The following is a 21,752-nucleotide window of genomic DNA, read 5'->3' on the forward strand; positions in this document are numbered from 1 at the left end:
TCTAGATGATTGACCTGCTAAATTTTTTTCAAAAAAGTTTGCTAACCTTGTGGCATAGATTGACATAGCTAAGGTTGACGATACACATCCCAGTATTAGAAGTTTCCCCCGTTAATAAAAGTGAGAATCTTGTACTAAACAGCAAGACATCCCAGACGTGCTGTGGTCCTAAACCAGTTGGATTATCTTGATCGGCTTGAAACCCTAAACGAATCTGCACCGCATTAATCTCCTCTTCTTCGTGCATCTCAAAATAATTTTGGCTCCAATGCCATGTAAAAATTTGTCATTCATAAATACGATAACCACCAACAAACTAAAATTTTCCTCTTATTTTGCAGCCACTGACATGATTCAACAAATATTCGGCCTGTTACTTGCTCTAAGCTTAAATTCTCCGAGCAGTGGAGAGACTATTGTGGAACTTATCGAAGAGGCAGCACCAGGAACCGTCGTTATTGATAACTTGCAGCACCGTTTTCAACTCCCCTCCAGTGCAAATTCGCAACCACCTTATGTCGCTATCGGAAATCCTTCAAGTCCTGGGATCGATACACTAACGTTAAAACAGAATCGATTTGATGGTGCCTTACAATTGGTTGTAAAGGACGGGCATCGCGGTCCCGATAGGGAACAGTTATGTGATTCGCGACATATTGAGACAACTGTGCCATCTCCCGGATGTGATATTCCTCTGGTGATCCTGTACGGGGATAGACAAAACCCATCTTATGCGAAAATAACCTTACGTATCTTCGATGTTAATGACAATGCCCCAATGTTCGATACGAACGACCAATTTGAGGTGCGCATACCTGAAGATGCTGGACCGACCGACACATTGGAAAAAATACCTGCGTATAAAGCATACAACAGGATTGAAAAAGTCGGTAACTCTATTCCCCTCCCAATTGCCTACGACAATGATCTTCCACCTAACGGAGTCAAATCTTATCGTTTAACCTCAGTACTGGGACAAGAAATGGATGATCCCCTTGTAGTTCTCGTAAACAATGGTACCGATATCCCACACACGTCCAGATATACCGCAGACTACGAAATTATTCATACTCCCGCGTTAAAAGTTATCCGGCCTCTGGATAGAGAAAAGAAGAGTGACTACTGGTTCCACTTACTAGCTATTGACGGGGGAAATCCACAGCGCACCGGAACGTTAACCATACATCTCAGACTAACTGATTTAAATGATAATGCACCAAAGTTTTCCAAGCCAATCTACCACCAACCAACATTTACGATCAACCCAGATTCATACGATCGTACATTGAGGACTGAAGTAGTTCGAATACCAGAAACGATAGCCGTAGGATCAAACATTGTTACCCTTACTACAGAAGATGCGGATGAAGGACAGAACGCAGAGATGAACTATCGAATAAGGGAACCGCTAAATAATGAAAGGGATATGGCCGTCCATAGAAGCTTTACTTTAATACGTTCAAACCAGAGTGTGACTTTGAAAACTGTGAAACCGCTGGACGCAGACAACCAGCATGGAAAGTTGTGGATAGACAACAATGGTGAACTCTTCGGAACAATGCTACAATTGACTGTAGAAGCTGTAGACTCCGGTGTCCCACCTTTCTCCACATCTATCACGATCCACCTTCTTTTGGAAAACGTTAACGACAACCAACCGGAAATCGCTGTACAGTTTACTAATCCATTACCGGCAGTGGTGTATGGAAAAGTTAACAACCAAACCAACTGGATAGGAAGTTTAAAGGAGAACCAGCTTGGTCCGATTACCATCGCACACCTCACCGTCACTGACAAAGACCTCATACAGCAACCAACAAGAGAAAGTGTGCAATGTGAAACTAATGATACGAGATTTGCACTGGAAAAGCTTCCCTCACTTTCCTCAAGTGGGACTGAAGATCAGTCAAGGGTGACTTCCACAACCCAATCATTGTACTTTTATCGAATGTTCGCGACGAAGCCAGTCGACAGAGAGGAACAAGAGTGGGTGTATGTCCATATCGCGTGCCTTGACAATATGAGCCCAATCAACACACAGTATGGAAATTTAAGGCATCTCAATACATATGCGTCTTCGATTCAGCTCACTGGAACGGTGGTTGTCTCTCTAAAAATTCTTGATATAAATGACAATGCGCCAAAGTTTCAGAGGGACACTTACGAGTTTAGTGTGCCTGAAACTTCATCAAATCCATCTATTTACTTGACGAAGTTCGTACCTGATGATAATCGAATAACGGTTGGTCAGGTACAAGCATTGGATGCAGATTCAGGAAAAAACAGTGAAGTGGAATATCGTCTTATTGCAAATTCACATGAAGCTTTTCAGCTGGATATGAAGAAAGGTACGCTTTGGAGAGTTGGAACACTGGACAGAGAAAAGGAGGCTGAGGTAGAACTACGGATAGAGGCACGTGATCTAGGTCTTCCGCAACTTTCCAGTACATGTATCGTAAAAATTGAAATCCTTGACGTGAATGATCATGCACCCTACTGGATAACTACAATTGCCGATGAAGACATGGCAGGCCATCATCTTGGAAGATCTGAAGATGGTGTATTTTATTTTTCCATATCGGAGGACATGGAGATCGGTCAGACTATTGGCTCAATCAGAGCTGTAGATATTGATGGCCTCATTGATAGTGAACCTATCCAACTTAACCAAGGTGAATTACCTTACGCCCTGCAAAGATCAGTCAAGAAAAAGTTGAATAACATGGACACTAAACTTACGTATAATCTGGAATCTGTTGAAGATGCGATGGCGTTTTCGATCAATAAACACACTGGAGAGTTGAGATTAAGTCGTAAGCTGGATCGTGAGACTCGAGCACACTATGAACTCAGAGCATTCGCTGTGGACAGTCCCTCTCCGCGGATAATAACAAAGAATCGCCAAATACATCACTGGGACACAGTCCCGAAACACCGTTTCACCGCAACAGCAACTATCATCATCACAGTTTTAGACGTTAATGATAATGTGCCTCAGTTCGAAACACCTCTTGCAGGACAAGAATTCCACATGGAACCGGGAAGTCCCCTCTTCACGCCAGGCACAACATTGTTTACTGCAAAGGCGCACGATGCTGATCATGGCGAAAATGCCACTGTTAGATATGCCTTGGAAGGAGACGGTTACGGCATCGTGGAGATTGATGCTACCACAGGGATGTGTTATGTGCGCGAACCTATGCATCGAAATAAGCTAATCAAACTGCTGGAAGCAAATAAATTACCTCTTACAGAACACATTCAGAAGGTCAACTACAAACAATTCCCCTCGAGCACTGACCAGAAAACTCAGCTAAAACACCCATCTGAAATGCGCTCAATCGCTCTCAGCCTGGTAGTGGTTGCCTATGATCTTGGACGGCCGACGCAGCTAAACAGCTCTAGGATGGTGCAGCTAGTCTGGAATGGTGAAAATACAAAAGACCTACACACAATCTATTCAAAAACTGCAAATCTCGGTGTAGATTATGGTCATACAATGTGGTTCGGTGGTAAACCGAACGGAACAGAGCGTCTGCTCATTCCTTTGGTTGTTGGAGCAGTAGTGCTGTTGATCATTGTTTTTCTCATCCTGTTTAGTGTCGCTCGTTATCGGAAGCAGACAAATACACGTCTATCAAACACATTTCAAGGCACTAGTAGAACGAAACAGCGAAAGCCCGGAAACAATCCACAACTCGAACAGATTCCCACTTGGAAATGGTGCACTTGCATAAACTCTGATATTAGAAAGACAGATGAATTGACGCATCCCGATAGCGTGGACAGTGCAGTTCAAGAGCGCTCTGGGAAAATAACATCAAGTATAGTTGTTTCAACGCCAGCTGGTGAATACAAGGCCAAGTTTGGGACGCAAGATCGAGGAGAAAGGTGCAAGACAGCCATGGATTTCGCAGCTCCAAGGTCGGCTCAATCCTACCTACCAGGTGAGTAGTGACGTGGTTAAACAAAAGCTTCTTTGTTCCCGAAGTAAGTAGCCTGGGACAATTACTCAAAATCCTCAGACAGTCTGTTACCGGTTTCTTGGCATACTGAATAGTTAGTGGGTTTTTTCTAGGTCTGGGCAGTGGGAACCCCATAAACATCATGTTTTTGTGCTGTGTAGGTTTTCCTGAACAACTGCAGCTTCAAATTCTTGAAAAACTACAAACCCAAATTTTCAGGCTTTCAGAATATTTTGCGAACACTTGCTTTGCTAGGTAGCTCGGACTCCAGCAACCCAAGCAACTAAAGTTTCCGGGTTCTGAAGTTTAATGGCTTATGTCCACGCTTTTGTTACAAATCAGAATTATATTTTTAACCACTAAGCTGAACTGTTTCGAACTCCATGGCTGAGTTGAATGAAACGAGCTTCCCTGAAGGCACTCTAATTAACTCATGCAAAATATGTGGTTGCGTAAAATCCCTAACCACCTTCGGCAGGTTTATTGGCCAAAAACCGCATCCATTCCAATTCAACAGATGCATGTGTGGTTGAAAAATTTAACTTGTTTCGTACCACACATGTGCTTCACATATAATTTATTTTGCCTTGCCCAATGAGATAATTGTAAACGTCCTTCAAAAACACTGGTGAGACCTATAGGGGGATCTCCGCGGATATCATCCAGGCAGTCAAATAGCACTGGATGAGATTGGGTTGAATTTGGACGTCAGTGGTTGCATTCGTGCTGCGGAACATCTTCAGCTTCGATTTCAGTATCCATGCTTTTGAATCCCCCTGCATTGAGTAGTCAACCGAGGATTGTCACCCTTTCAACCGACTACTTAAGAGCATTTCGTTAAAACCTTCTGAGATAGCTGTAGCACTATGGTCTTCCAGGAAGCCTGAAGGACTAACACTTTACGAGTAAATTCTTGGTGAGGAAAACGCAGATGAAAAAGAACACCAGGGTGCGTATGAGCCTTCGGATTACCAACGGTCAGAACGGTCTACTGAAGATTATGCTGGTCTTGCTTTTGTAAGCATCTAAATTTTACATTGTATGGTGTGGCAAGCTAGTAGAAGTGCAGTGAAACCAGACAGCAGCCACAATATTAAAAAAGTATTTCAATCCAAATCCATATGGACTTGAACAGTGATGTAATGGTAGATTTGAAGGTTACAAGTGTGAGGTAGCGGGAGTGAAACACTTCAGTATGTGCGCAGGGGTTGGTAGGATTTTGAACGCCTGGGGAACGTTCTTTAAAACGGTGGGATACACATCGAGGACATCGCTGAGCAGATTAGTATTTTTATAAAAAAAATCGGTGCTTGAGGCCAGGTGTATACACTGACGCGTTGGTTGAGCCTGATGGCAGGTACAGAACCATGTAGTTTTGACATATCTCACCACTCACATTCCATCTGAAGGCTCTTCAAAAGCTCATAACCGGTTCCGTTTCCCTTCGGGCTCATCATATGGGCGCGGTTCCATAGGATCCTTTAAGGCTTCTGTTCTGCCTGAGCACAAATTGGACGGAATCCGCCAAATAAACTCATTTGGACACTAGTTTAGTTTTCATGGGGGGTGGCTCAACTGAATCCATCTGAATATTTTCATTGTAGTGGTCTTTAACTGAATGTGCTTCACACGACTGCATCATTTTTCAGTTGGTATGATATTCGAAATATCACAGTACATTGTCTAGACGTAACATATTTTTCATAGGACTTTTAAAAGCACCTTAGCAACCCACAATTGGTTTTCCCCTCTTTGGGCTCATCAACTGGATTTATTTCCTTCAAGAAAATACAATGTATCTCATCTATCATGACAAATAAAACATGAGACGGTCTTGTGCGTTACATTCCGTTGAAGATGATCATTAGAGAGGGGAAGTTCAGCTAGCTTCAATCGAGCCTCCCGGTAAAGCCGGTGAAATGAGAGTATTTAGTTAGAATGGTCTTCTTCGACTTAAACACTGAATCATTCTTGGACCTCGCTAAAAGTTCTATGGGTTACTCTATATGTCGAGTTCCAAAAACGATGGGTTGGGGGAAACATCTAACATAATTGCGCGCCCAGTTTGGCGCCCACATCTGATGGCTGTTCGGTTGACGATACATGTTATGTGGTGCTTATATTTCCTGCTCGTCTTTGTGAGTTGATAGGTGCCCCGATAACCCTGCTAGGAGCTAGAGATAGTAAATGAATTTTGATGGGCTTTCGCCTTTTACTTCGAACTAATGAAACTGCTGATGAATTGTCTTGACTGATGACTGCGCACCACATTCGGCTAACTCGGCTGATCTAGAACAACTTTCCAGGCTTTTCAGCTGCCTACTTTTCTCACGCCGTGAAGGTTTGCGAAATTCATTGCTTCACCCATCAGATATTTTGTGAATCTCGATCCTTTTCCCTAGAATTCCACATTTTCCAATTCGACCACGTCCAGTTTTTGGTGTATGCTTTAGTGTATGCCATATGATCACTGATATTCAGGTATATTTCTTCTTTTGTTGACAGTCCACTGGCCACTCACACAAAAAGATAAAGAGCGTTATCCAACTGTATCAAAGTTTTCCCTCTCGTAATGCTAATCTACAATCGGCCGTATATTGCTCCCCTCTACTACATTCAAATTTCCCGGATTTTTGTAACTGCTGTTCCAAACTACTCCTGCTAAGTTGGTAGCACCAAGACCCATACCCGCTTAATTAAACGTACTGGGAATCTATATCGTTAGAGTTTCCATTTCACCACAACTTATGCTGTCGTTCGTTCAACCCCCAATATGCACTATGCTCATATCCAGCTATATACCAGTGAAGTGATACATCCTTATTATTTTATCTGCGTATTATTTAATGACGAGTGTTAAAAGATGATACTCTCGTCTGTTGGTTTAGGATACGGTAGCTTTTATTTTTTTTCTTACTGCTTGAGTTTATCACAAATTCAGAAAGGATGGTATTCACAGAGGACAGTAATTCCATGGTAGAGTTGTTGTGGAGCCACAAAGCACTGATATGCTGACGGGATTCGACCAACTTCCCTTATCTGTTAACAACGAACTTTTAGTTCAAGTGACGCCAAAATGCTCACTATGGGTGTCCACCATATTGGTCAATACCTGGGCTAGTCAAGATGTTGCCTCTCAGACCTGAGTGCGTAAGTGGATAACTAGGTAAAGGTATTGCTTAAGACATATTAATACGTTTGATTCTTCAGGCATGAGTTACTTCCATAGAGTTAACATAGTAACTACCGACAACTTCGCACTGCTTCAGCTGGAAATTGTCAATTTTTGGAAAAGTGGAGCCAAATTCTATTTTGATTAGATTACTTATATGGTTGCAGTGTTCGAATGAATTTGCCAGGTCGCCTGACCCTTGCTTTGTAGGCTTTGTATCATGGATCTACCCTGCTATGCATCAGACCTCGAATTGTTTGCGAGCAAAGATCCTAAAACAAATACAATAATAACAAATGTCAAAAACATCACATATCTCACTGATAACATGGAGGTAGCTGTTTGTAACTGAGAGCCAATCTGTCTGACTGTCTTCACTGCATTCATTTTGTATTTACTCAGCGACATAACCATGTTAGTTCATCAGTATCCAAGTAACCAATCTCAACCCCTGGTCTAGCTGTCGTAGCACATACAGACAAACTTCCTAAGCGCCCCGAAACAAGGATCAACAGGTTGGTTATCCTTAGTTAGAAGAACCAACCCTTAAGCAGCACTCACACTGATGGTATATTTTCCCCTAAGGCGTCGGGTGTACGGTTTGGTGAGACCAGAACTTTTGGTTAAGATCCCAAAACTTCGTTTACAAGTCAAAAACTACCCTCACTAGTTTTCCGCTTACACCCAGATTTCAGCAATTCGCCGAAATATCCAACTCCCGCAAAAAGATATGCCGTGGCTCAGCAGCAACTCGGCGATAGTTCTTCACACGAAGCCTCCACCTGGACCGAACAGCAGATCATCAAACTTACTTCACAGCATGGCAAACGATATAAATTTAACGAACCATTTTCGACATATTTCAAGCTAGCGTTATAGCGGGAATTGTGTCGAAACTTTGCAAATTATATGCTCGGTGAGTATACTGATTAGTCCCGAGCTGTTTTACCTCAAGTTTGACATTTTATTTTCTAAATCCACATTTATAAACGTGAAGTTCATGGAAGTTCGCCGACTAAACAACCTCTATTCTCAGTCCGATCTGCTGCCAGTGCCCAGTGGAACATTTATTCACCTAATTTTGAGCACATTGATAAGTGAACATTTTTGAATAGTTTCACGTTTTTCTTTCTCTGCGGGAAGCCTTACCAGGCATTATCAACTGTTTACAACCAAGATATGGACTGCACATATGTATGTAGCTGAAACAACACACACATTCTCTAAACTGGAACAGGTGTTTGCTTCCAGTCTAGGTTCCTTCAACGAAGCGCACTGGACAGGGTACGAAAAAAAACAGGGAAGCAGCTGCGCCGGAATTGATAAAACTGATAACGGAGCTCTGCAAAGACTGAGCAGGCAACATCAAATATGCACGTTGTCCGGAAAATGATGTACATACAAAAATCGCACTGATATACTTTTCTGGAAACACGAAGGACAACAGTAAAATTGATCTGCCAAATTTGTGAATCACATCTGTCGCACTCTACATACTTTCTTATCATTGTATCAAACCAGTAGACGTGAATGGCATATACATGAACACTGGTATTCTGTTTGGTGTGTTTCCATCAATAAGAAGCCCAAAGTACAGTTTGCGGCCGACTTTCCTAATGAGCCAGCAAAGTGAAATATTCCGGGTTGTCCTTGCCTGTTTGCTTATTTCAAGCGGAGAGAGATGTGCGGTACGTGCGGTGTTCAAATAGCAATTTGCCATTTGTATGCGTCATCCTCGTCCGAATCCCTTGAAAGTAGCATGTTCACTTTTTTCGACATGTACTAGGGCCATAAAGTTTCTGAGGAGCTTCACAAACACGTTTTCAACCAGACATAAACTAAGCAAGAAAGTCATGTTTGACCTGTTGAATAGCCCGGAAAGCTAATAATGACTCTCTTGGTTATTCGCCTAGAGGTAAGCAGATTCGAAACGCATTGCTTTTCTTTTGCACCGGAGCTAAAACCTAGACAGGTGCTCATAGGTTAACGCACGGACTGGCACGAATTACACGTGACCTACAGGTTTAAAGTAGGACGAATTCAGACAATCTAACATCATTGTTTTGGCTGAGAAACTTCAGCAATATCCTTTTTTCACATATGGGAAAATTGTTTGAAAATGCTCGACCCAATCCGGACTGATGTGGTGCTTCTTAACGGATTCCCCATAACATTTGAGATAAATACACCAGCTCTACTGCCGGGGAACTAATCGAGGGGTTCTGGTTGATGAGCATCGCCTTTGTTATAAAGAAGGAATTCCATCCATTAACACATGTGTCCCCTGTCTGCCTTTTGTCACTGTCTTTTGTCCACTGAGATCACCATTTTTAATTGGTCTTACGAGGTTTCCCGAAAAAGACTGTACTATCGGTTCCATTAAACTGCACTGAACTACTGCATCAAAAAGGCCAATAATCTACAAGCACCACTTGGGAGAGATCAAAACTTACCGCTAAGCTAATCTTCGTATGCCAAACAGCCTTAAATCCTTTAACTTTTGCACATACCATTGTTAAGTTGAACAGACTCTTCCGTACATATGTCCGTCGTGCGAAGCATTTGCCAAACCGGAGAAAAATCAATCAAATAATTTCACAATCAACTTCACACACGCACTCACTTCTACAAACATAACCCTTTGGGAATTTTGGTCCACAAAACAAGCATCGTTATGGTCCCGAATGGTAACTAACGGTGTTCAGGACAAAGGTTCTGGCATTGTACTAAAAACAAACAAAAAATTTGGTTTATTCTCATTCCACTCAGCATAAACACACTTGGTCATAATGTGGAAGAAAATATGGAATCACCAACGTCAATACAACGCGGCTAGCAGACAGACCTTACCCAGCCTCTCGAGCTGGGAATTGAGAGAAATATCTTCAGATAAGAAAGGCCACATGCCACGTCCTGTGGGGTGTTCAAACATGCGCAAACGCTTGACAGTTATAGTGCCATGTCACGGCCTTTTGCAAGCAAAATCTGGAGTTAAAGCTTCGTGTGATACAGGCTGGTAAAGCGCGCGACGCTAATTTCCCAGCCACCATAGCCCAATTAGTTTAAGTGTAGCGCCAGTCAATTCGCGGTATCACAAAACACTCGTTTAAAGACAACTAGTACTCCAAGGGATACATTAACTAGCGCATTATCTTAATTTTTGGCGAGAACTCAACTGAATTCCAGATAAGTCCTTCGTTTGTGACTCTCAGCAACTGAGCGTGCTGCACAAAAACAGCCTTTCGCTTCAGCTGGTACGGTGGTTGAGAAACCGCGGTATACTTTCTTGGAGTGACTTCACCTACATAATGAGCCTCAAGAAGGATGAACCAATCGCCAGTTATTGAAGCAGCCTTAATAGTAGCGTTCTTCCCGGAAGACAAACTGTGATATTTCGAATGTCGTTCAAAATGAAACAAGAGGCTGCCTTGTATAACACATTCAGCTGAAGAAGATTCAGTTAGATTCCGTTGGGTTTCCCGTCAAAACCAAGTTACTACGTAAATGGTTGTATGCTGCGAATTTCGTACAATATGGGTGCAAGTGGAATACAAGTTTGGCCGAAGCTCTCGGAATGCGCCTATCTGATGATCCACAAAAAGGATGAAACCAGTGGTACGCTGGGGAAGTGTTTTCCGAAGCCTCGTGAGTGGTGCCTTCGGGAAAATCACCAACACTTCACCAGATAAATGAGTTCGAGTTTTTCTGGAGTACGGGATTCATGATGGCAACGATAACAACAGTAAACAAGAAGGGTTACTGCAGATAATAACCTGACGAACCCGGCTATTATTTGAAGAATATATGTACACTTCATGGTTATTCCTTGAAGGATTGGAAGTCTGGGATTGAAGGGTATTGTGATTGTTGAAGAACTTCCCGGGTAATTCCATTAAACAATTACACGAAAGACGGCCAGAATATCTGCAGAGTTAAAGAAGCATTTGAAGCCAACAAGAACTGTGAGTGCTGCATGATGTTACGAGTCACACTCGCTAGCACTTAGGAATAATATTAAGATAGGATCTGTGTACCCATTATCATTTATTTTTGGAGAGCATGGTCACAAACATAAAAAGTGAGTGCAAGCGATGAATGCGAAAGAGCAACATCAGAATACGGGAGAAAAAAGAGAAATGTCTCATTAGAAATCATGCCAAGGACAGTGCCAGTCTGATGAGGTGAATCCCAAAGTATGTAAAGATTTTGGTATGGGAACACACGTCTAAGGACCAACAACCAAAGAAAGGATAAAAAATGGTGAATGCTCTTCAAGGCGCAGTTGCGCTAGCACAGTCAAGACTCGCACATCAGGCACAAAGTGACCGTCATACTGGGTCTGGTGTGAGATTAAATGGCAAAAATGTACCTTCAGCGCCATGTGCCTTTCTACCGGTGCTCTCAAATTCGAGTCTCATTGGCTGGTGTTGGGCGACCCAGAAGCTACGTAGTCCTTTTACAACTGGAATACGGTTCATATTATTGTAGCCTTGACGGTCACTTTGGGTGCAATACTTGATCAACAAAGTAGTTTGGAACTAGTTCCATTCCAAAATACGTTTTCACAGTAAGTGAGTCAAACATTAACATTCGTATTTTTCTCCAATAACGCTCACTGAGGTCTGTCCCGCCCTGACAATTTAAAGCATACAGTTGTAATAGAACTTCAAAAACTGGATATCTAAACTGACAGACTAGGTACACATTCACTTGCGTCGAATGAAACATTCATACAGATAGAATAAATTGGTACGCTGTTTGCTGATGCATTTTTGATAGACTCACTAAGAGTCGGTTTTTCATGCCGTTTGTGTGAGGTGAAATATATGTCTATACGTGACTGTGCTTCGAAAGGTAAAAGACCGGCCTAGAATATATCTTGATTGTTTTGATATCAAAGGTCCATTTTATGGATGCTCAGAAGCATTAAATTCGTTAATTTCTTGTCGCGTGTGCGGCGTCTACCACCTTCTCTGAGTTACAGTCAACGTCTTCAGAGTATGCGGATTTTGGGGCTTCGTAGCGAGTTTGTTGATGAGCTTGTTTAAATTTTATACTTGGATGTGCGTCTGAATTCTAAGGTCTTCGAAGATAAATTCATGGAAACTGAGGATTGATTCGAATCAGAATGTATTTCCTAGAAAGCTTGACAGTAAAAAATTATAGTTGCTAGGTATTTGATCAGTCTGTTTCCGAAATCTTTCACTAGTAAGGAGAAGTCATATGGCACAGTGCAGTCTAGTGCACCTTAATCCAGAGCTACAGAAGAGCCTAAAGTCTGGGCGCTGAGACTTTGATACCATCCAAGCTCTTTCTTGCAGATACGATAGCCTTTGGCTGCCGAAAAAAAGACATTTGATGAGCCAGAAATACATTTTATTTGTGTGCAAGCAGAAACTATACAAGGTAATTTGTGGTTAGGTCCGTGCCGGTTGCCGTTCGGATTGGGATGAAGATTGGGTTGAACTGGCGTACTTCCTGATCCTCATGTAGTGAAAACAGGGAGAGCGAATCATGCCTTCAGACTAATGTGGTTTATTCTTTCACCCATGTCCTGTTTTTCTACGCAGTTGCTTCGGTAATCAACGCTGCTTCTGTTATTCTGACCTATCCATTACGTCCGTCCTAAAAGCACATTTTTCAGTGGTTTGTGGGCTATCAGCATTCCCTCTGGCTGTGGTAGACGTGTTGTGAGGCCGAAAATGTTTTTGTTATACGGTAGGATGATTCGTCAAACTCGCCTCCACTCTGTCAACCGAATCAGGTGACAGGAATAGTGGCAGTGGTATCGACAGGTCAAAGACGTAATTGGAGAAGGGTCTGCGCTAAGCCCTCATCCGAACGTCGATCAATCAGGTAGTTAGTCAAGCGTCGAACACACAGGACTGACCATCGAAACGAGGAATTACAATCAGGAGCCATCACCGCTTCGGCAATACATATATAAACACAAGCGCAGTACCCTTAATCACTACACACCGGTATACTACGGCTCACCGCTGAATCCCCACGCCCTAATCGGTTAGTTACAAAACGTTTGCAGCCAAATTGTCCAGTTAAGCGGACAGAACAACAGTCAGAGAGGAGTTTGATGATAAATAACGATAGCCTGGAATGCATACCCGGCCTAGTGTATGCGGCATGTAAGAAATATTGAAATGGCCGACGTGGTGAGAAATTATTTGCATTGTTGTGGTTCACTGTTGTACTTGGGTACTTGTACTTTCTACTAAGGCACCCAAGCGGACATTGAATTTGATGTGGACCCCCACCCAAAGCCTGAAACGAGGGCAGCGTCAGCTGGCGTAACATTACTGATATAATCTAACTTTTGAGCAACCAATATGTTCAAACCACCACAGACCACTGCGATGTTGTGTACGTACTGACCACCTTGATAAGTGATCATCCTCAAGCGTGGCACGGACAAGTACAGAAGAGATTAACGGTTCAGGGAGGCACAAAAACCGTCAAACCATGGTGGAATCCAGTGTATTCGGTATGGACTCTCTTCATGTCGATTTAATCGTTATTTACCGTGCCTGTTTGAGGGCACTCATATTGTTTCCGTCCCGGTACGAGAGCGCAAAGACAAATTTTACAAACCCACACTTTCGCTTTCACAATACGTATCCTCAACACGGACCATTTCTAAAAAGAATCACTTTTCTTCCTAGTGTTTAGAGGTAGAAGGAGCATCACATCCGAAAACGAAAAACACCAATATCCTACCATGATTAATCCAGTTGTTGCCAGATACTAGTATAGCTCCTTCAGTTCATGAATTTTGGAATGTAAGTCCTTCAAATCACTTGTTTGGAACTGTGCATATAGGCACAAACATCAGCAGCAGCATCACCGCAAGTGCAATGAGATCAAAATCTAGCAACTGAGCCTTCAACTGTTCACTTTGTTACCCAAATATTTCCCGCCACGATGGACGCCACTACTGAAAGTTAAAACGTATGTCCAGAATTGACCGACCAGTAGTTTGGCTTTGGTAATATTGCATGGTATATTTGCATCAGTCTAAAATCCGAAATAGCATGAGAATTTCATGTATGTTAAGTGTTGTTTTTTATAGTGATGCACTTTATCTCGCCAAAGCTGGTTCGTAATCGTTTATGTTCGCAAAGGCCTTTGAGATCACTCAACCTTTCACTTTTTTCAACCCTCCATATCAACAGTCAGGCATATGCTCACTGAGTCAATTCTGTCTTTCATGTGTGGGACTCAGATAACGTGATACAATATACTGAGAATCTTCAGAAAACTACTAAAGCAAGCTGGGTGTCGACTGCTTACCGATTTCTTACCCAAGTTTGAAATTCTGGGTTCCCCGATCCAACATACAGCAACGGCTCGAAGATATAGATTTCGAGAAGCTGAAATTTCAGTCGGAAATGCAAACAATTCCATCCATTCAGGCTAGGATCAAACTCATAGACATGGAAAACAACAAAACGCGATGGAGATGTACTGAGTAAGGTCGATTTCAGGGTGACGCGATAGCATGCAACAATATCTCTCAAGAACAAGGTTTCATCTGCACCGATCCCATCATTACAATTTCACAGAATACAAAGGGTTTTGTGCTACATTGTGTAACACTGTCGGAAAAGCATAGCTGGTGTGTCTTGGTGATCTGCCGTGAAGCCGATATCGCACTTTTATGTCACTTTCTGCGAGACCCGTTCCGTCTGGTCCAAGATTTTGTTTCGATAGATTTTCGAAGAATGCACCGGGTCCATGTCACTGCAACTGTAAACGAACTGAAAACGTGTGTGACGGGAGGTGGTTTGAACGCGCATACTCCGGAACATGATCTGAAAAACAGTACATTTGGTAGTAGATGAATCCGGCTGAGCAGATGAAAATGTTCAGCATGAAGTTCCAGAATCGGCCTGACGCCATTGAAAACATGCTCGTTTTAAATGTTAGGCGCAAGATATTTCTTATCCCATGAGTCGTCGTGCTCAAAGGAGTCTTTTTCTGAGTATACGGAAATAACATTTTCCAAGTAACCACTGATCAGACGAATCGGCTTAAGTAGTGTGAATTCCACCAATAACTAGTCTGACCCGTGAAACACCATCCTTTTTTGGTATCGTTTATGTATGTCATTTATGAGTTGTCGGGGAAATCTAACAGGCTGCAAATGTTGGTTATTCCAGAGAACTCTGATATCCCATCCAGCCACTATATGACTGGCAATGCTGGGAAAAACAAGTTTCCATCAGAATCCCGTTGCAAGGTACAGATATTTCGGAATGTCTATTTTCCAGAAACATCATTTACGGGCAGTGTGCAAAGAGCAACAGGAAAAATAATATAGCACATACAACTTTCTGGGTCTGATGTTAAAATGCGGGTTGATGCTACATCTCGTGGGCTGTTCAAGTGGACTCTCCAAGTTGTCTACAGGCGATGCTGTTAGCTTCAAAATGTGGGATTTTAGTACACAATGAAGCTGTTTTCTCTAGTATTCAATCATGGACATTTAGAGAAAGAAGGTGCACTGCAACCTAATCACAAATATCTTATCAATTGTGACCCCAAATAAGATACTTCTGAACAGAGAATCAACATTAAGGGATTATCAACAAATCAACATGATTCCAGATCGATTCAACTGAATCTCTCGAAAGATGGCTTATTAGAAAATTTAGAGGTAAGGGGAAGAATATCCACTAACTATCCGGCAAGATTTAGTAAGCTGTAGTATTCATGTTTGGGATTGGTTTTAACGGCAAACCTGATTTTTACATATTCACTCAACCTGGTTTCCGGAAGTTCTGGTGAGTTTCTATGGATAGTTTTTAGAGCGCTTTGCAACGTCACTCTTTACCAACAAATTATGTGGAAATAACATTAGAGTCTCGCAATTCATAATTTTCCGGTGAGCTAACCATAGTGGCACTTTGCACAGTTTCAGTGGGGAGTATTGGGCATCATAGTTAATCTGCATGGAAAGTTGAAAATGGGTCGAAAGTCTGGTAAGCATGTCTGTTTGTTGTCATACGCCTCAGCATTTACGTCAGTCCGCTAAAGCCTGCCTAAAATCTAGTACTGGTCTGGGAATAACCACTCTGGTTGAATCATTCTACATGGCTTAAACAGGAACAGTTTTGAGGTAATCATACGCCAAACAGGAAAAAAATTTCAATATCATGGACCACCCAGAAAGCGATTTGAGACGGCCAAGGATGTACTCCTTACGCAAACAGCTATGATTGCCTTTATTTTTTGATATAGATGTTTAAATTTCTAAATTTTGAATCAGTTTCAGCGTAATACAATGAGGTAATGCTTCCAGAAGATACTTTCGTCTTAGGTTGAAGTTTTTGGGGATCATTGTAATCTAAAACTTGTTGATTGTGTTACCCGAACAGCAGACGTTCACCGCCGATGCGGAATCCGTGAGACTCATTAGTCGCTTGATTCTGTACTGTTTAAATATTTTTTCATCCTGACTACTGTCCCAGTTTCTAAAACAAATCTGTCGCGAGTGAAATATTTTCGGGAATGCGATATTGACAGCGAAGCCGAGAATGTTCTGGTCGACCAGTTTTACTCAATATGTTAACCCTTAGAATCAGCTTTAAAGTAGACCGAGCGCGGGTGATTATCGACTGATTCTGATTAGGAGTCTGAGATAATGGGTTTCAAGGTTTTTGCTCACCTTGAAATTCTAGCTTTGCAATGGATCACTTGGTTTGCTTTACGGTATACGTTTCCAAACTCCAGATTGTATACCAACATCCGAACTGGAAATGGCGGAGACTATTGAACGCAGCCAAATTGGACATTTGCTAGTCACTCCGGTAAGTCACTTCAAAGAGTATGTGTGACGACAACGAAAACAAATTTTTCTTACCTACGTATACAATTGTTTTGTGTCTTCTACCGGTCGAAGTCAGTGGTGAAATATGGAACACAAATGGAGCACTGATTGCTCACCGCTTATTGCTTTGAGTTTAACTCCATGGTTGTTCTAGGCAGTTTTCTGTTAGATATGTTAGGCACGACTAGATAATCACACACTCCCACTACAGGATCACACCCAAAACGCTACACAGTCTAATTTGTTGTTTACTTGCTTAGACTAACCGTGTATCCATCTTGATGTGTTTCAAAAAACAAAGGCCAGGGCATCGGTGATCACTTCAGTTACACTCTATTACTTCATAAGCTCAGCTGCCAATTTAGGCATTCGCAATGTCAGTTACTGCGATCTGAGAAGAGTGACGACTAATATACTACTACTAAAAATAGTAATAATTCGGTACAATATTAGAATATCAAACCCAAGTTCTTAGAAATTCCCAAGCAGCTCGTATACAATACAGTCTGGTCAGCTGATGAACTGCTTAGTATTGTTTGAGCGGGTCAGCAAGTTGGGTGTTTGCATTAGTAAGCAGGTGATTTTATAGTTTCTAGGTCACTCCTGTGTAAAACCACATAGCTGATACATTTTCGTGCATGTCGTCAGATCCAATTAGAGTCAGTATGTAAACAGGCGTGGCAGAGACTAATATTATAGTTATTTTTTAGCTTTTTGCCATCCGTTTAACCCAATTTTACGCTGTTGTTGCAGCTAAAATAGAATATATAGAATGACTGTCACTAATCATAACCCTTATAAGCTGCTCATAATCTGTTTATTTTCTGAGGGAACTGTCACATCTGGTCGTTTCAGCACCCCACCGATAAACTAGGTTGTCACAGAGTGCTTCATTTCGTAAATTCCGAGGAAAAACGAACTCCCTGTTCTATGATAATATGTTTAAAGCAAAACTATTCTTACTGCATATCCTGTTATACCAAACTTCCTCTTGCTAGCCGTTATCCGTCACCAAAAGCGATGCTCTTAGGCCCTACACCGCGTCCATCAGTATTTGTCTATCCAGAGAGCTATGTCTTCAGCATAAATGATATGCACACTTTTGTGTCAACTGATAATCTGGCAGATAAAATGCAGAATACTCCTGTGATACCCTTCTATGACTCCAGCAGCCGGAGAGTGAACAGACACGCCACGAACAAAAAATCACAAGTGTTTTCTAATGTAACTAGGACTACCTTTTTATCGAGCTTTACTCCGCCACAGCCAGCCAGATAGTAAACAGTTATTTTGACGAGAAATCGTTAAATAACTCTAAGCTTGTTCAGATCTCACTGCATACGATTATCTAGCTTCAACTGCTACAGAGGTACAACCGACTTGCTTAGTTTAGCTCTACCCCACTAGCAATAAAAGGACTCCTCCAACCGCTACCTCAGTTTTTCTGACTTTCGATATAGTCTCCAAAATTGAAAGTCTACTGTATAGCTGTGTGCATTAAATAGAACGTTCCTAATTCTGCGGGCTGATTTCGTAAAACTGACATCAACTTTCGTGACCAACAGCAGTGCTGCGGTATATTCCTAGCTGTCGCTTTGAAAGGAAACTTTCCCCTTAATTATTTGCAAGCAAACCCTTGAACATAGTCCAAGTTTACTAGCTTACTTCCATGAAATCAGGTTGGAAGCTGAAGAGTATTCTCAATTACTTGTTGATATTTATCGAGTCCTTACTCACCGATATGTAACCCAGTAGAAAAATGATTCCGAAACATGATGTGATTCTATTGTCGATGGAGCGAGTAAAGTTTTGCAACACGTTGGTTGCGCACTCACCTGTTGTCCCCACTCCTTTAGTAAACATCGCTCAATGCACAATGTGGGAAACACTTATGACGCTCACTCACACACACGAGTCCTGGATAATGAAATCCCAGGAAACGTGCCGACACAAGGCATTGTCGGTCAGTGTCGTAAACCCTTCAGGTGTTGCAAAGTACAACAACAGCAAGGTCTACTAAAGATCGATGATACTGTCTATGCTACGGAACCGATCCGGTGACAAACTCCAAGTCATTGCCGATCACAGAAACAGAGGACTGATGCAGGGTATCATTATGTGTGTGTGTGGATCGGCTCGAAATAAAAGGGAATTCCAGTGCAAATACCTTGATAAACAGTTCTACGAAACCTACGCGTCTGCTGGTTGGTTGTTGCGCACAATGCCATACGCTCATTAATTAACGTTTCATATGGAATTCGGGTAGTCGCTCCTCTCAAACCCTGGTTACATGGAAAGCCAGTTTTCAAAAAAGCTTAACACTTGAATTCAAGGGTAGATAGGTGTTTGGATTTCTGGATTCAAGCTTGTGTTGAACAATACTTGTCCAACCTACCTTATTTGTCTTAAATACACATGAATGTATATACTCATATACATATATTTACATATATACGTTTATATATATATATATATAACCCGCCAAAATAATCAGTACAACAGACTCATTTGATGCTGAGGAGATCCATGGAGCAACGGTTTATGCTAAAGTTAACCTTAATGCAGACTAATACTCCGATAAGATTGTTTGGACTCGGGAAATGATACCAAAGTAATCTTCACTGTACTCATAAAAAGCGGATCTGCAAAAGAAAAACTGATGGATAAGATAGTTAGACTTGCGTTTGCTGCGGAGATTGTGAAAAACATGGGTATCCGTGTTCTCGTCCTGTGTTTATGCTACTTTTATTTTCGTGCTATTGATCAACCTATTTCACTCAGGACCGATTTGAAGTCCCGCGGAACGCATTGTGCTGAGAATAATAAACTCCAGGAAAAGTATTGGGCATCTAAAATTAAAAGCATCTGAACAATCTAACCTAACTTTCCTTGTTTATATGATTACACCTAGTTCACAGCCTTTTACCGACTTATGACTTCCAGAGTCGCAAAAATATACAAAAGTTCAGAATGCCTGTTGCCCAATCCCCACTAAATTATCTGGACATCGTAGAATTGGTTGATTGTTCAAAGTAGTCGTGCCAAGACACTGTGAATAACTTCAGTCAAATCATTGTACAGAAACATCAAACAATAACACCGAATTCACTATCCACCTGGTCGTGCCATTTTGAATAAATTAGATGAGATTGGATATGGACAGCCACTCAAATAAACCAAGCGTCTGACTTTCAGTATGGTGGAATTTTTACACCAAAGAACAAACGGAATGCACGTATCGTTTGCAAAAGGAACTTGATTGATCAGCTTAACCACCCGACCATGTGGGGTTTTATCTTGCTGTCCCTCTTGTCCTAAACTGAACAGCTGTTCTGATGCAAAGTCATGGTCTGTTTGCTCATGTGCTGCACACGCCTCCCTCGCTCTCGCGCTATCTACTGTGTTTACTTTCCTCGTAGCGCACGCAAGAAACAAAGTGTATTGGGACAGCGTGTGCGAGTAGACAGTGACAGACCCACGTTACTAGCATCGTCAACCTAGCGGGCCTGTGATGCGATGGGAAAAGAGTTAGCTGTATACTTTCAGGGTGGGTAAACAGCCGGGATGTTAGTGAGTCAGGTCGGACTCATTGCCCATTTGATGTTATCAGGGCTGAATATAGAGACAGTCACAATCACAAGGTACATCGAATCGACAAGGACACTGTCCGTATCTCAAACGTTCTTCAGCACGCTACCGAAAGCGAAGCCTCAGTAGCTGAGGTACAAACTTCTGCTGAGTAGATGAGGTACTGCTGAAAGTCCATGGAGCAACGGTTTATGCTAAAGTTAACCTTAATGCAGACTAATACTCCGATAAGATTGTTTGGACTCGGGAAATGATACCAAAGTAATCTTCACTGTACTCATAAAAAGCGGATCTGCAAAAGAAAAACTGATGGATAAGATAGTTAGACTTGCGTTTGCTGCGGAGATTGTGAAAAACATGGGTATCCGTGTTCTCGTCCTGTGTTTATGCTACTTTTATTTTCGTGCTATTGATCAACCTATTTCACTCAGGACCGATTTGAAGTCCCGCGGAACGCATTGTGCTGAGAATAATAAACTCCAGGAAAAGTATTGGGCATCTAAAATTAAAAGCATCTGAACAATCTAACCTAACTTTCCTTGTTTATATGATTACACCTAGTTCACAGCCTTTTACCGACTTATGACTTCCAGAGTCGCAAAAATATACAAAAGTTCAGAATGCCTGTTGCCCAATCCCCACTAAATTATCTGGACATCGTAGAATTGGTTGATTGTTCAAAGTAGTCGTGCCAAGACACTGTGAATAACTTCAGTCAAATCATTGTACAGAAACATCAAACAATAACACCGAATTCACTATCCACCTGGTCGTGCCATTTTGAATAAATTAGATGAGATTGGATATGGACAGCCACTCAAATAAACCAAGCGTCTGACTTTCAGTATGGTGGAATTTTTACACCAAAGAACAAACGGAATGCACGTATCGTTTGCAAAAGGAACTTGATTGATCAGCTTAACCACCCGACCATGTGGGGTTTTATCTTGCTGTCCCTCTTGTCCTAAACTGAACAGCTGTTCTGATGCAAAGTCATGGTCTGTTTGCTCATGTGCTGCACACGCCTCCCTCGCTCTCGCGCTATCTACTGTGTTTACTTTCCTCGTAGCGCACGCAAGAAACAAAGTGTATTGGGACAGCGTGTGCGAGTAGACAGTGACAGACCCACGTTACTAGCATCGTCAACCTAGCGGGCCTGTGATGCGATGGGAAAAGAGTTAGC

General features: G+C 42.0%; 1 protein-coding gene across 1 annotated transcript in view; it reads left to right on the forward strand.

Moving 5' to 3' along the window:
* Positions 1-341: 341 nt before the first annotated feature.
* Positions 342-21,752, forward strand: part of T265_13176 (hypothetical protein) — a gene marked incomplete at both ends in the record, with an annotated part of 46,000 nt that continues 24,589 nt past the window's right edge. The window contains 2 exons of the mRNA XM_009167597.1: positions 342-3,947; positions 16,885-16,961. Of these exons, the coding sequence (XP_009165861.1) occupies positions 350-3,947; positions 16,885-16,961 (3,675 nt within the window). The remainder of the gene's footprint in view (positions 3,948-16,884; positions 16,962-21,752) is intronic.

Source organism: Opisthorchis viverrini, assembly GCF_000715545.1.
Source record: "Opisthorchis viverrini unplaced genomic scaffold opera_v5_43, whole genome shotgun sequence".
Classification (NCBI taxonomy): domain Eukaryota; kingdom Metazoa; phylum Platyhelminthes; class Trematoda; order Opisthorchiida; family Opisthorchiidae; genus Opisthorchis; species Opisthorchis viverrini.